General features: G+C 41.6%; 2 protein-coding genes across 2 annotated transcripts in view; one reads left to right on the forward strand and one right to left on the reverse strand.

Moving 5' to 3' along the window:
- The window catches only part of LOC136426916 (anti-sigma-I factor RsgI6-like), a 48,075-nt gene that overhangs the window by 11,656 nt on the left and 22,389 nt on the right, over positions 1-14,030 (forward strand). The gene's annotated exons all lie outside the window — the stretch shown is intronic.
- Positions 1,988-13,690, reverse strand: LOC136426417 (vimentin-like). The gene is made up of 12 exons (XM_066415082.1): positions 13,186-13,690; positions 12,902-12,962; positions 12,625-12,720; positions 12,050-12,220; positions 11,638-11,779; positions 5,859-6,267; positions 5,518-5,578; positions 5,172-5,267; positions 4,572-4,742; positions 4,029-4,154; positions 3,445-3,665; positions 1,988-2,592 (listed from the first exon to the last, which is right to left on the reverse strand). Exons 1-12 carry the CDS (start codon positions 13,641-13,643, stop codon positions 2,583-2,585), a joined length of 2,022 nt encoding a protein of 673 aa, XP_066271179.1. The 5' UTR covers positions 13,644-13,690; the 3' UTR covers positions 1,988-2,582.

A 14,030-nucleotide genomic window follows, 5' to 3' on the forward strand; every position in this document is an offset into this window, starting at 1 on the left:
GAACGACTACGGTGTCATCAACAGTGTTGCTATGACACAGGTCAGTGGATCTAGTCTGCAACGTTGTCTAATAATCAAAGTCATCCTTTTCTGGCAACGATTGAATACCTTTATCACAGCATATTTGCATAGACATGGCGACGGAAAAAATCAATACTATGTTGCATCCATCCGTCTGCTCCTTGATACGTAGCATCGAAAAATACGAGTAAACATGGTTTATTTTAAAATTCTGCTTTTTCTATACATTTGATAATCGTTTTAAAGTTACACAGGAAGTTGTGTAACCAGCTTCTTAGTAGTTGAGTGCCCAGTACCTTGCACAGATCATGTGTAATCTTATATATATATATAATATATGTATATACATTCAAAAGAAATTGTAAAGCCTAAGTATGCATGCAAGAGATAAACGATGGTCATCATTGTGTTTTCCACAGGCGTACGTGCAGCAAGCGGAGGAGTTCCTCGCTAACGGAGCTTCAGTCGACGCGATCGGAGCTCAGGGACACTTCAAAAGCCGCCCAGATCCCGTCCTTCTTAAGGTACTGTTTCGATGTCATAACCTTTAAAAATTTTCCTTGACCTTGCAATGGATTTAGAGAAGCACCAATACTTATCAACATATACACCAACGATTGCCTTTTAGGTATTTTCATATTGACGTCAAAATTTATCTTCCAAATATACAGCAAATACAATTTATCATCTAAGATGATTAATGTACACATTTGAGATCAAAAACTGAGTTTACAAGACTCAATTTTTTTTTCCTTTACAGAGTCGCTTGGACCTTTTGGCCACTGCCGGCCTGCCCATCTGGGTAACGGAGATGACCGCAGCCGAGCTAGACGAGTTGGAGAGGGCGACGGGTTACGAGGACGCCTTGCGGGTCGCCTTCAGCCACCCGGCCGTAGAAGGAATCCTTCTGTGGTCCTCCTTTGGCATTGCGAATTTTGGCGATCCTTTAACTGCAATTGCCAGTGGAGATAACGTTGAGGTTCTGTACAAATTTATGTATCCAACATATCATTGATGTCGTCATAAACATTCAAATGTCACATGTGGTCCTCCTTTGGCAGTGCGAATTTTGGCGAACCTAAAACTTCTATTGCCAGTGAATATAACTTAAAAAACAATATATCTAAGATATCCTTGATGTCATCATAATGTCAAAATGTTTACAGAACAATTAAAGGTTACAGTTACAGAGCAGCCACTCTTAGGACTCAATAGACGCGATAACAGTGAGCAACACATTCTTAGCATTAACTGCCTTTGGGTCGAAACGTTACGCTCTCTACATGGTAAGGATAGTTGCCATATTATGTATGTCAATGTATCTGGAAATTTTCTCGTATTAACGCACGGCTACGTATACTCGAGTACAGCTTATGTAATACAGGCTTTTCCTTGATCTTAGGGCTTTACTTATCGTGCTCTGAATCTTTGTCGGTACAGCTCAACGAGGCCGGTCGCCGCTGGCGGCAGCTGGTCTTCACCGACTGGCGCAACAACCTGTCCCTGCATCACGGCACTACGACGCCAGCTGGGCAGGAGTTCGACTTCCGCGGTTTCCATGGAAACTACGAGATCAAAGTCAAGTTCCACGGCCAGGTGGCGGCCACCAAGACCTTCTCCCTGACACCTGGAGACGGACCGATGGTCGTGGATATAGACATGCCTAATGACGTCATTGTTGGCTGAGAGGCTACAGCTTATACATGTAGATGTCTACATTTATCTGATGATGAAAATGCAGAATAAAGTGGAAAAGATCGAATCACTTCAAGTCTCGGGCATCAGTTCATATTTCCTGTCATTGTTTAGTAAGAAGACAGTACATTAATAAATGAGTCTTATACACATCTTCCTTTTCAAAATCTACATCTATATATTTGTCTGTGTGGTCTTTTGTTACAGAGCAGAGGACACAGAATCTAGTACGTTTTGTGAAAGCTAACACGAATGATGGACCATTCAGACATTCAGTTCAATTTTATTTATTTTATTACGTTCGTTGCTTTTATATTAGCTGAAATCAATTACAAATACTACATAAGTGTCAGAGCGAGAGTGCCGAGATGTGCTAACGTGACATACACGTGGCACGTCTATCATTCACCCCGTAGTTCTTTGTTTACCCAGCCGCTTCTCATAACCACTTGAAGTAAAAACGCGCAAAACTAAGCATCATCGATATATATCTGCTTGGAGATAAGTCTAATACTTTACTTGTTTGACTGTTTAACTTCCAAATTCAACAGTTTGTGGGCGAGTCAAACAAAGTATTATTGTAGTGTATAAGCAACTACACTCAAAAGCACGTTGTCTTCTTTTTATCGTGATCGAGTAGTTTTTGCTTCAGTCTCTATTGTACTGGATTAACACTGGCATCCGTCTAAACATGCACTGTTGACAGAAAAACGTAAAATGAAGATCTATGATTTTAATACCACGGGACTATATCAGAAGCTTGCTATGAAATCATCTTTTGCGTCGTAACATTCTCACATGCCGTCGTTACCAGGTGCCTGCTGTGCCTGCTGTGCCGCCTGGTCCGGCTGGGGAATCTGGGCTTGTCAAAACAACCTGTGGGACAAATCAAGAGAAATAAACATTATAAGTCGTTAATTGTAGACTGATTTCTCGTACTAAAGTTCACTGTGACACTCACGAGCAAAGTTGCTTTGGTCAGGTCATTATTTGCGTATGTCAGTTTTTGGTGAAAAGGTTAAAATCATACACTTTTTTTAATCTGCACAACCACCCCCCCCCCATTAAAATCGGTCGACAAATTACCAATCGAAGCAGAGATATGAACTACGTGCAGATAAGAAGTCAAGATAAAGAAAATAAAAACAAATGGAATATTGGTACAAATGTACAGCCACGAGTGCTATGTTTTTTTTTTTCTCTTACAGTTTCATGTAGGCAGCAATAAGAGAGTTGTTGGTTAACGTTTTTTCAGCTTGAAGCAACTGGAAGTAACAGTTTTACTTCAATTTGCATGTTATGTTTTGACATGGTTAGGCAGAGCTTTGGGGCTTGTCTATTCCACAGAAAATAAATGTATCAAGCATCAGGTCACAGCAAGTACATGGATGATATCAGCGCGCTCATCAATTTTCGCCTGATTTTGAAAAAGAATCCCATTCATAGATCGTCAATATGTCTTTCCAAAATGGGAAATATGTCGTGTTGTAGCCTTAATTGTAATTCTAGAAGTTTCACTTTATTGAATACAGGAATAAAAGACCTGTTGGTTGTTATACCATATTTGTCTATTCAATTCTTTTTACAGTGATTATGGTGTCTAATTTGGCCACCTTCTTTTTCGCCATCTTGTTTTCCTCGCCATCCTTTTCTGTTTTAGCATTCAATTTGAAGTTGATGTCATCCATGAAAATTACTTGTTGTGGCCTCATAGAGTTGCCTGTTTACCTCATCTCCTCCCCTTCCAACAGCTTCCTGTAAGCTGCTATTTCAATGTCCAGCGCCAGTTTGACGTTCATCAGCTCCTGGTAGTTGGTGAGATTCTGGGCCATCTCCAGCTTCATCTTCTCGATCTGCGCCTCCCGTTTCCCGATGGACTGCCTGTATCCTTCAACCTCCTTCAGCATACGGGTCTCTGTCAGCTTTAGGCTGTCTTCTAAAGCACCGTTCTGTCAGGAATACAACATAATATATTGGTAAATGATACAGAACATTACACGAACTCTTAGGCAGCAAAGCAGATATTGGAGAGTCAACAGTTTAGGGACAGGCAGAAATATATACCCAATGGCAGTTTACACAATGCTAGTTTGAGTACAATGTAATCAGTCTTATAATCTAGTTTCAACATGGTTGAGACATTTGATCACTTTTATAGATATACTAAATACACAACAGAAATAGTTTGTGCCCACGTGTGTTCGGAGATCAGAGGTCTTGTAGAAGGAAGTATGACTGTTTATGTCCAAAAAAATGTTGAAAAGTCCACAGGCTACCTCACAACACTCATGTTGACAGCATCACACACTCACCTTGCTCCTGATTGCCTCGGACTCGGCCCTTATGGTGCTGAGCTTCTTTTGGAATTCAGCCACTTCTGTCCTGGCGGCTGCTAGAGCCTCGCTGTCTTTCTCCCGTAGCAGGGCTATCTCCGCAAACTGTCACATATAGCAGCAAAGACAAGTAATCACATATCATTAGTTCCATTGGTGAAGCTAATCATATACTATCATATGGTTATATATGGTAAAAACTAGTATAAACATTGGCCATTTCAGAATACGGGTTGAAGACTTCATTATGTTATCAAACACTGATTCCGGCATCATTTGCCTTGTGTAACTGGCCTTGGACATAAGACATCAGCTTCGTAGGTCCGCTTTGTGGCTGGTCATACTGCATGAATGTTGCACATTAGATTACGACTTGCCCTACCTAAACCTTTGCATGTCTACACGCTACTCCCAGCGTCGTTTTTCAGATCTTCTTGGTATTTCTACAACTACAAAGCTGTCTCCTGAAAAGAGGATATTTCTTAAGCACAAGCGTTCTGGGTTAGCCCCATATTTTCTTACCTTCTCCTTGTACTTGGCTTCGGCATCTTGCTTGTTCGCCTGTCCGATCGTCTCGTACTGTTCACGGATCTCCTTCAGGGTGTCGCTGAGATCTGGTCCAGTCATCACCGGCTGCTGAGACTCTATCTTAGTCACAGTCAGAGCCAACTCTTCCTGCAGAACTGTCATCTCCTGTAAAATGTGCCCATATTCATAAAGCGTTCGTGTGGCGTAACGGCAGGGTGTTGGGCCCAGAGTCCATGAAGTTCCGGGTTACAATCTTATCATTTCACCGATCTTGTGCCCGTAAATTGCAAAAAATAATCAGGAAATGATACTAATGTCGTAGAAAGACAAAGTCAATTCCAAATTTTAAAAATAAAACAAGATGTGAAAGAACAGAAAATCTATTGTATGGTATACCATACTCTGTGTGTTTAGTCATTTGTTCAATCTTCCTGACCAGTTTTAATGATGAATGAAGGCAACTTTTTTTGCTAAACTTTTTTATTCACACACTCGCGTCATGAGTTTTGGGGTTGCCGGAGGATGGCATCCATATAATCGAGTCAATATATGGCTTTACTTGCAACTAAATGACATACAGACAGACTAGCTTACCTCCGAGTGAGTCTTCCTCACAAACTCAATCTCTTCCTGTGCGACCGCCAGCCTGCTCTCAAAGCCCGCACGCGCCGCTGTGATGATTTCCAGTTCCTAAAAAAGTATGGATTATTTTAAGGTGGTAAAGTAAAACGTTCTTTATACCCCATTCCTCGAGGACGGCGCTCTCGCCGCGCGCTCTATGCGACCTCAGCGCTCAACGAATTTCATTTTTTTTTTTAAACGAACTTTTTACGCTTTGTGCGTTTTGTTGTCTTTTCAGTCATACTTCTACGTTGCATAATATTCCAATTAAGTAATCAAGGATTAGACAAATCTGACGTAGAAAGGAGAAAAAACTTACCATCTTGTGCTTCTCAATGTCAGCCTTCAGCTCTGAGCGCACTGATATCTGGTCCTCGCACCTATAACAAAACACGTGGACCATGCTTAGTAACGTTAATAACCGACCGACTGACCAACAGACCGACCGACCCACCGATTAGCAAGCCAACCAACCAACCAACCAACCAACCAACCAACCAACCAACCAACCAACCGACCGACCGACCAACCGACCAACCAACCAACCAACCAACCAACAAACCAACCAACCAACCAACGTCATACCAATGAAACCTTGAAATGCCAAGAAATGCGTAGTTAATTGAAAGTAATGAATTTGAAAGTAATGATATAACGTACTTTCCCTGCCACTCCTCCGCCTGTGTCTGCCAGCTGTTCCTCTCCACCTCCACCTGGGCCTTCTCCTTCGACAGCTCGTCCACCTTAGTCCGCAGCTCCTTCAGCATTTCTTCGAACTTTGCCTTGTCGACGGGGGCGGCTTTGACCTGGGCGGCCTGCAGCTGAACCTCCAGGGTGGCGTTGCTCTCGTTCAGGGCTCGCACCCTGTCGATGTAGGTAGCGAAGCGGTCGTTGAGGATGCCGAGCTCTTTCTTCTCGCTGGCGCGGGTCATCCTGGCGTCGCTGAGAGTTTGTAGCGCGCCTTCGGAAGTGGTTACAACGGTCTTTCGTGACACCTGAGTGGCCATGCTTTCCTGGTGTGAGCTTCGAACAGGCCTGGAGGAGAACTGGCTGTCAGAACCTGGACGGTCTTACCAGAGAGCCGTAGACGGTGGGTTCTGAGCTATACCGGCCAGCGGGTGTTTAAGCCTTTGAGCCGTCCATATTTGTTTAAGTTCATCAGTGTAACCACCCTCTGTCAATCATTGAGTCAAGAAGGCGTTTCATTGGTGATGTGTTGTGTACAGTGATGCGGGAGGGTCCCTGTGCATACAAGTGTTGAAGAAGCCACCAGAAATGGCCTAAAATGCAGACAGATGTCATTGACTAATGATGTCCGGTCAAGAGCTGACTAGGACGATGTGCGGGGCATTCCGGAACCCAAATATGTGGGGCAATCAAATAGCCAATGTAAATGGTGAAGACAGCCTTCTATTCATGAACTTTGAGATTTGAAAAAGATGTACCCACGTCTACGATGAATTTATAATGAATTTATGGCTGTAACCTCTCAATGAACCTTTACTTCTGGCCTGGGGCTTCGGAAAGTTGAGGAGGTCATGATCATGTCTAAGGAACTAGGTAGTAATCTTCTACAGCACGGCTGTATATTGGGGTGCTTAAAGACCATGACTTAATAATTAACACCGAGAGGGTTTCATTGCTGTGCGGGCGTATTTAAAGGCTTTGTAGGAAAAGCCTTTCAAGTACTAACTGGTAAACTAACCTAAACTAGTGTGTCATTGTACAAAATGTTGAATTTACAATATGTTTCAATTCCATCTATACCACTGGACACGTTTTCTAAGAAATATTAGAGCTTTTCTGTCCGGCAATCTTCTTCAATGATCAAAATATTTTTTTAGCATTCGTTCCTGAATTCGTTCCTGAATACCTAACCTTTATAAAAGTGCTGAACAGATGTATTTTTGTAATGTTTACATATCGTTATCCGTACTTGGAATATGAGAGTATCAAAGTGCTGGAATTGTAGTAACGAAATGCAATGTAAATGGCACACCGTTGACATGTAAGTTCTGTTATTTAGGGTAATCAAACGTTTGATGTAGTTTCCGCACCACTGCGGAGATTATTTAGGGTAATCAAATGTTTGATGTAGTTTCCGCACCACTGCGGAGATTCTGTGCAAACATTTTACGCTGGAACAAACCTTATTCGTTCATATTCTTCTTCGCTGTGTGTTTTGAATCTCTGATTTATGTCCTGTTATACAAAATTCTGCGAAATCCTGTACAACGCCTTAACGGAAGGAAACGTGGGGGAATTTACGCTCTTTGAAGTGCCAGTATCATAGTATGTAGGGCAGGTAAATGTTTGATGTGGATATGGAATCTTGAATTTGTCACGATGCCGAGGAATCTTAAGAATCACATGTACATTATGTACCAATAATAAACCTGGACCGCCTATGTTGCTAGATCCCGGTGCCGTGATTAATTAATGGCACATTTGCACACCAAGGCTCAAATCTGGAGAAAGTTGCCAAGAGCACTGCGCGTGGGGCCGGGGTATAATGGTGTCAGTTAATCTGTCCTAGTTTGCACGCAACCAAAACGTTCTTTCCAGATCAACAGTTACGAAATGGTTATAAGTATACTACAAAACATGGTATTAGGCATCAACAGATCCTTTCACTCCAAGCGAACTCAAAACAGTACTGGGATCCCTCCCTGACAATAAATCTCCTGGTCTGGATAATATCCCAGCCATCATCTGGAAAGACCCGGTTTTCAATGACCTTCTTTTACACCTGTGCAACCAAACATTTATGTATCACAGACCACCATCTTCCTGGCTTAAAGGAGGAATCGTTCCCATCCCCAAAAAAGGTGACCTAACATCTGCCTCCAACTATAGAGGTATTACTCTCACTCCCATTGCAGCAAAGGTGTATAACAGACTTTTACTTAATCGTCTTACCCCTGTAATTGATCCCATTCTTAGGAGGAATAAAAATGGATTCAGAAAAGGAAGGTCTACTATTTCACAGATTCTGGCAATACGTCGTATAATTGAGGAGATGAAGAGTTGTAATAGGGATTTTGTACTGCTTTTCGTTGATTTTCGTAAGGCCTTTGATTCTATTAATAGAGATGTAATGTTTGATATTCTAGCACAGTATGGTATTCCACAATGTTTTATAAAAGCAGTCAGAGCTTTGTATAGAAATACTCTAGCCTCCGTTATTACACCTGACGGTGAGACTAGTTCATTTGAGATAGTTACAGGAGTTCTTCAGGGTGATACTTGAGCACCGTATTTGTTCATTATTGTACTTGACTATGTCTTAAGACTATCATTAGATATAAATGAAAACAAAGGTATTGAAATCAAACCACGCAGGAGTCAAAGACGCCCTGCCCAGTATCTTACTGATTTGGATTTTGCAGATGATCTTGCTCTAGTTGCTGAACTGATCAAAAATGCAGAAACTCTGCTACAATCCCTAGAAGAGTCTGCATCCCAAGTGGGGCTTTATTGTAATGAATCTAAGACAGAATACATTAGCAACATCTCTGGAACACTTGAACTCAGATCCCTGTCTGGGACACTCATTGATAGAGTACATGATTTCAAATATCTTGGTTCTTACATTATGTGCTCAAAGAAAGACCTTTAAATTAGAAAAGCCCTAGCATGGGAAGCAAGCAACAATTTGGACAAAATATGGAAATCTAACATTCCTAACAAACTGAAGGTACAAGTTTTTCTTACCCTTGTGGAACCGATACTACTCTACGGTGCAGAAACTTGGACGCTTACCTGTCAGCTCCAAAACAGACTGGATGGGACCTATACAAAGCTACTACGCAGGGCACAGAACATTTCTTGGACACAACACGCTACTCTCAAAACAATTTATGGAAGTCTTCCGCGGTTGTCTCAAAAGCTCACCCACCGTCGTGTAACATTTGCTGGACACTGCTTTCGAGCCAAACAGCAAATAGTTTCGGACATCCTTCTATGGAAACCAAGAGGCCAAGTGCACATCAGAAGTTTGAATTTTACCGATAGTTTAGTCAGAGACACTGGGCTTGCATATGAACACTTAGGACAAATGATGTTGGACAAGGCGATTTGGAGTGATGTATGTACTTATTTAGTCCCGGCCGATGGCCGATAGATGATGATGATTAGGCATAACTATGAAGTTGCTGGCGAACACTTGCCTGACTCAGTTGAGACAACGAACTACTGTAACAGCAACTGTTTTGCTGACTTGAAGACTGCGAGTCTCCAAAGTACTTTAACACAAGGTCTAAACACCTGAATAACTTTGACGTATGGTTGTTAACATGGTTCCCAAATAATGTTTCTGGTCTCTATCCTTCATGATTTCCCTGCCTTGATATCATCTTCAAGAAGTTTCAAAGAAGTCAGAAAGTAAGACCGGTATAGCATCAGATAATTAGTCAAGATGTCTGATATCTTGTACTGAGTACATGGATAATCATGAACCTGTTTATATGCCTTCTGTATGTATTTTGAGCCCTACAGACCCCATGATAGTAGTTCAAATTACTCAAAGCTATGTTAAAACGGTATTCAATTGTTAAAGATGACTACTGATTGCTAGCTGTCGTCCTGGGTATGTTTTATCATAATATATTAGGTTCTTGGTACTTTGCACATAAAACATAACGTATATCAACAACGTCTACTTTGACTTTAAGCATTTGGACTGGTACTGAGTTTTAATATATATTCTTGTGTCTTATGTAACGTATCTGTGTATGAATCCAGGGACACCTGAAAAACAGACCAAGGGACCTGGGTGTATCTTCTTACCATACATTAAAGGAAAACGTTTTTTTCTGTTTGTCATGCAAAAACCATGACCTGATTTTGTATTTCAATTTTATTGTCGAATATAGTCATACGTTTAAATGTATGGAAATCTTCATTGACACAACAAAAGTACAGCGACTTCCGTAAGGTCTTCTACAACCATACATGCATAGTTTTGTATGGTACTTCTAATTAATATGAAATTATCAGGAAATCATATAGAAATCGAGTGAACGCAGCTTACATTTTTCAATGTTTTTATTCGTCAGTTGATAAAACAATTGCACAATGACAAGCACAAGCTGATAACAAAATAGTCGAAGTCGAAGTGTAACAGAGTTACGAATTCCATACTCGTTATTCTTCCAGTTGACTACCGGTCTCTGGTCAAAATGTGATACTGATTATCCATGTCGGTTGACTGGCTGATTTAGTAAAAAATAAATGAAACCAAAAAATTCACATGGTAAGCCCGACATTTGTCATAACTGAATATCTTTAACTACATAATTCGTAAATCCTTTACATATATCAACATCTTAAGCCGGTTCGTGCAATGCTTGTAAGCAAGTGCAGTCGCGAATGCAATGCTTGATTTACGTATCTTTGATACTTTTGTACTTTTGCCTTTCTTATGAACAATTATTGCGAAGACAATAGCTGTTTGTAATGATGAGGTCGAGTTGCCTAATGATGAAGTGTCGTTCGATTAGCATTAGCAATGCGTTGATGTTCATCATCTTCGACTGTTACAGCTGTTGAAATTCAGCACACAATGTAGACATCTTGTTGCTTCAGTGATGTTCAATGGTTCAAGGATCTTAATGACCTGGGAGGCGATAAGTATGTGAATTAGACAATGAGAATGGCCATTCTCTAGTTGGTAAACTCTGACTGTTCATGTATCAATGTGTTCATGCCGAACCAATAAATAAATAAATAAGCTGTGTGACTGTGATTGTTGAGGTTCTGGACTGGATAGTCTTGGGTATGAGTATGCCGTATCGTCGATGCAAAAGGTGAAAGCACATTTTCCTAAGTCACTCTTTGATGTTCAAATACAAAAGTACTTTAATCATCGTTTTACTGACCTTCGCTTTATGTGAGAGTAGCTTTCTTCAGCAGCATGTACGGTATTAGAAAATTCCCCTCTGGGTTGTCATCGTTACTTGTTGGACACCGGTAGATGAAGTTAACGAGCTCTGCAAACAGAAGACGGAGCCGAGTTTATTTTTTGTTTAAAAAAAAAACTTCTCAACTATGTCTACAATGTAAAAGACTTTGCGGTCCTTAATAGTTGTGCTTCTCCTTTCCTTGACGAACTTACGTGTTGCTTAGACATAACCTGATTTGAAAGAAGAAAAAATGATGAGTGTTTGTGTTATTAATGCGACTCCTTCAAAGATTTCCTGCTCCACAAAACATAACATTTTTACCACAAAATCGTGGTTCTCATTTAAAATCAACTGATGACCCTCTGCTTCACGATGCATACAACATTGTATTTACTGGTGACCATGACTTGGCTAATCCTGTTAAAGACATTCATTAAATTTTAATTCTATACCATTGTTTGATAGTTGTAAACATACTTTGTACCGTATACGACGGTCGTGCAATAAATTTCTTCTTTATCGTAACTTCACCTGGCTTTGCAGGGTCTCCGTGGTGGTCATAACGGTGTTGAGCTGTCCTCGCAGCTCGGACAGCTCTTTACGGGAGGTAATGAGTTCACCCCTGGCGGCCAGCATCGTCTTGCTGTCCCGCTCCCGTTCGATCTCAATCTCGGTAAACTAGAGGGAAACGCGCACAGGAAAGTGTTTTTCTATCTTATCATCAGACTATATTGATATTACAGGAAAAATTTTATCATATGCCATACAATAATTTTACGATATCAGTACTGAAAAAAAACTGCCACATTCTGTGCGTTGTTTTCTTTGTTTTGATCAGAAATTCTTTTCGCTTCTTTATATCAAATTGCACAGCCATCTAAACGAATTTCAAAGTTCCCCAGTTATGTATGTCAACACAACATCAGAATTTATCTTTCTGTGTCTCACTTTCTCCTTGTACTTGGCCTCTGCTTCCTCCTGAATGTCCCGGCAGAAGTTTTCATAGATCTGCCGCAGGTCATACAGCTCAGCGATGACATCAGGTCCAGCTTCCTGGGTCTGCTCCACGGCAACAATGGACAGGCTTTGGTTCAACTGGTCTTGAAGTTGCTTCAGTTCCTGCAATTGAGAACTCATGAGAATATCCGGATTTAGGACATGTCCGGGCATAGATAGCTCCTTGTAACTTTTTCATTAGTTAGGTTCCCATTCTACCAGACAGCTATCGCGCTGCGATCTCGCTGTGACCTTGCCTGAATTTGTGTAAGCCTTGACTTTTGAATTGGAATAAGTATGAAGCATTATGCAAAGTATGGCTGAAAAGACAACAAAGCACACAAAGGGTATACTTGAAAGATTCGTTTTGTTATCCATGAAATTCGTTAAAAGCTGTCAAATTGCTTGGTCGCAGTGCGGTGCACTGGCCTCGTGGAGTTGCAACTAAGCAATGAATGTTTAGGTAATATGAAGTATGTTGATAATTTGTGTCCAGACGCAATAGTAACACTAATATTGATACGTACCTGCTTGTGAACCGACACCATGAAATCTATCTCTTCCTGCATAGTAGCAAGCTTATTCTGGAGGTCCACACGTATCAGTGTCACGGCGTACAAGTCCTAGAGATAAGACGTAAAGTACTAGGTATATCTTGTATATGAATAACTTTGTCTATAAACAAAAAAATATCGTACATTGTACAGTAAGACAGCTCAAATATGGTAAACACAAGAATCAGATCCCTAATTTGATTGGGTACATGTACAATAACCTGAAATACTAGAAGAATATGAAACCTACTTTATTGAGCTTTGCAACCTCAGTATTCAGCTCGGCGTGCCAGGCCGCCTCATCGTCCCACCTGTGTAGCAGCAAACAGTCAGCAAACATTTAGTATATAGTTGACAACACAGAAGGGCATAATCATTTTAACTACTCGACACCTTCTTTTGCCACCTGTACACTCAGGTAGTGAGCGTTTTTTACACCCAGCACTTACCACATTACTTTTCTTCCATGGAAATATTACGCTTACAAGACAGGCCTTACTGAATAAATCGGAGCTTGCGCCAAAACAATCTTACTTTTTCTTGTACTCCTCAGCCTGATCCCTCCATTTGTTCCTCTCCAGCACCATCTTGGCCTTGTCTTCGGATAGCTCGTCGACCAGCTTCCGCAGGTCTTTGGTCTCCTTCTCAAACAGCGCCTTCGTGTGTGCCGTCGTCTCAGTCGCCTGTAGCTTCAGAACCTGCGCCTCCAGTGCGGAGTTGCGCTGTTGGAGGGAGCGCATATTCTGGATGTAGGAGGCGAAGTGGTTGTTCAGGGAGGACAGTTCCTCTTTCTCTTGGGACCGGGCCTTGCGTGGGCCGGCCATGGTCTGCAGCGCGCCGCCCGCCCCTCCCAGCGATGTGATGACATTGCCCGCTCTGATGGACCGTGTTCTTGCCTTGAGCGATTCGGCTTCGCCTCTGTCGGCCAGAGAGGATCTCACAGAGCTACGAATCGCCTCGCTCGTTTTCGGTTGAGTCGTTACGACGCTCATTTTGGTTTGACTTGATTCGATCGTAGCTTCTTCTTATCTTTTGTGGCTAGTGTACGGCCACCAATGAAGAGGTTTTGGCGCACTGCTGCCTTTTACTGAAAACTTCTGCCAGAGATATTACTCTGCAGCTAGACTGTTTTTTTTCCCGATAGTTGGTTATTTCAAGATCAACTACGTAAGCATCAGCTGTCAGTCACTTAGTCCATGTCCAACCAGGCACATCTACTGATTCATACATGACAGCGCACGAATAGGACAAGGAACATCAAGAACTAATGCCTTATATATGGACATGTCATTACCAAGATGGAGCGAAAAGAAATTCTGCGTAGACGTTGACTAGCGGATGACCCCTGGTTAGCAGCGATGTGGAATGCTGCCTTGACG

Source organism: Branchiostoma lanceolatum, chromosome 2 (assembly GCF_035083965.1).
Source record: "Branchiostoma lanceolatum isolate klBraLanc5 chromosome 2, klBraLanc5.hap2, whole genome shotgun sequence".
Lineage (NCBI taxonomy): Eukaryota > Metazoa > Chordata > Leptocardii > Amphioxiformes > Branchiostomatidae > Branchiostoma > Branchiostoma lanceolatum.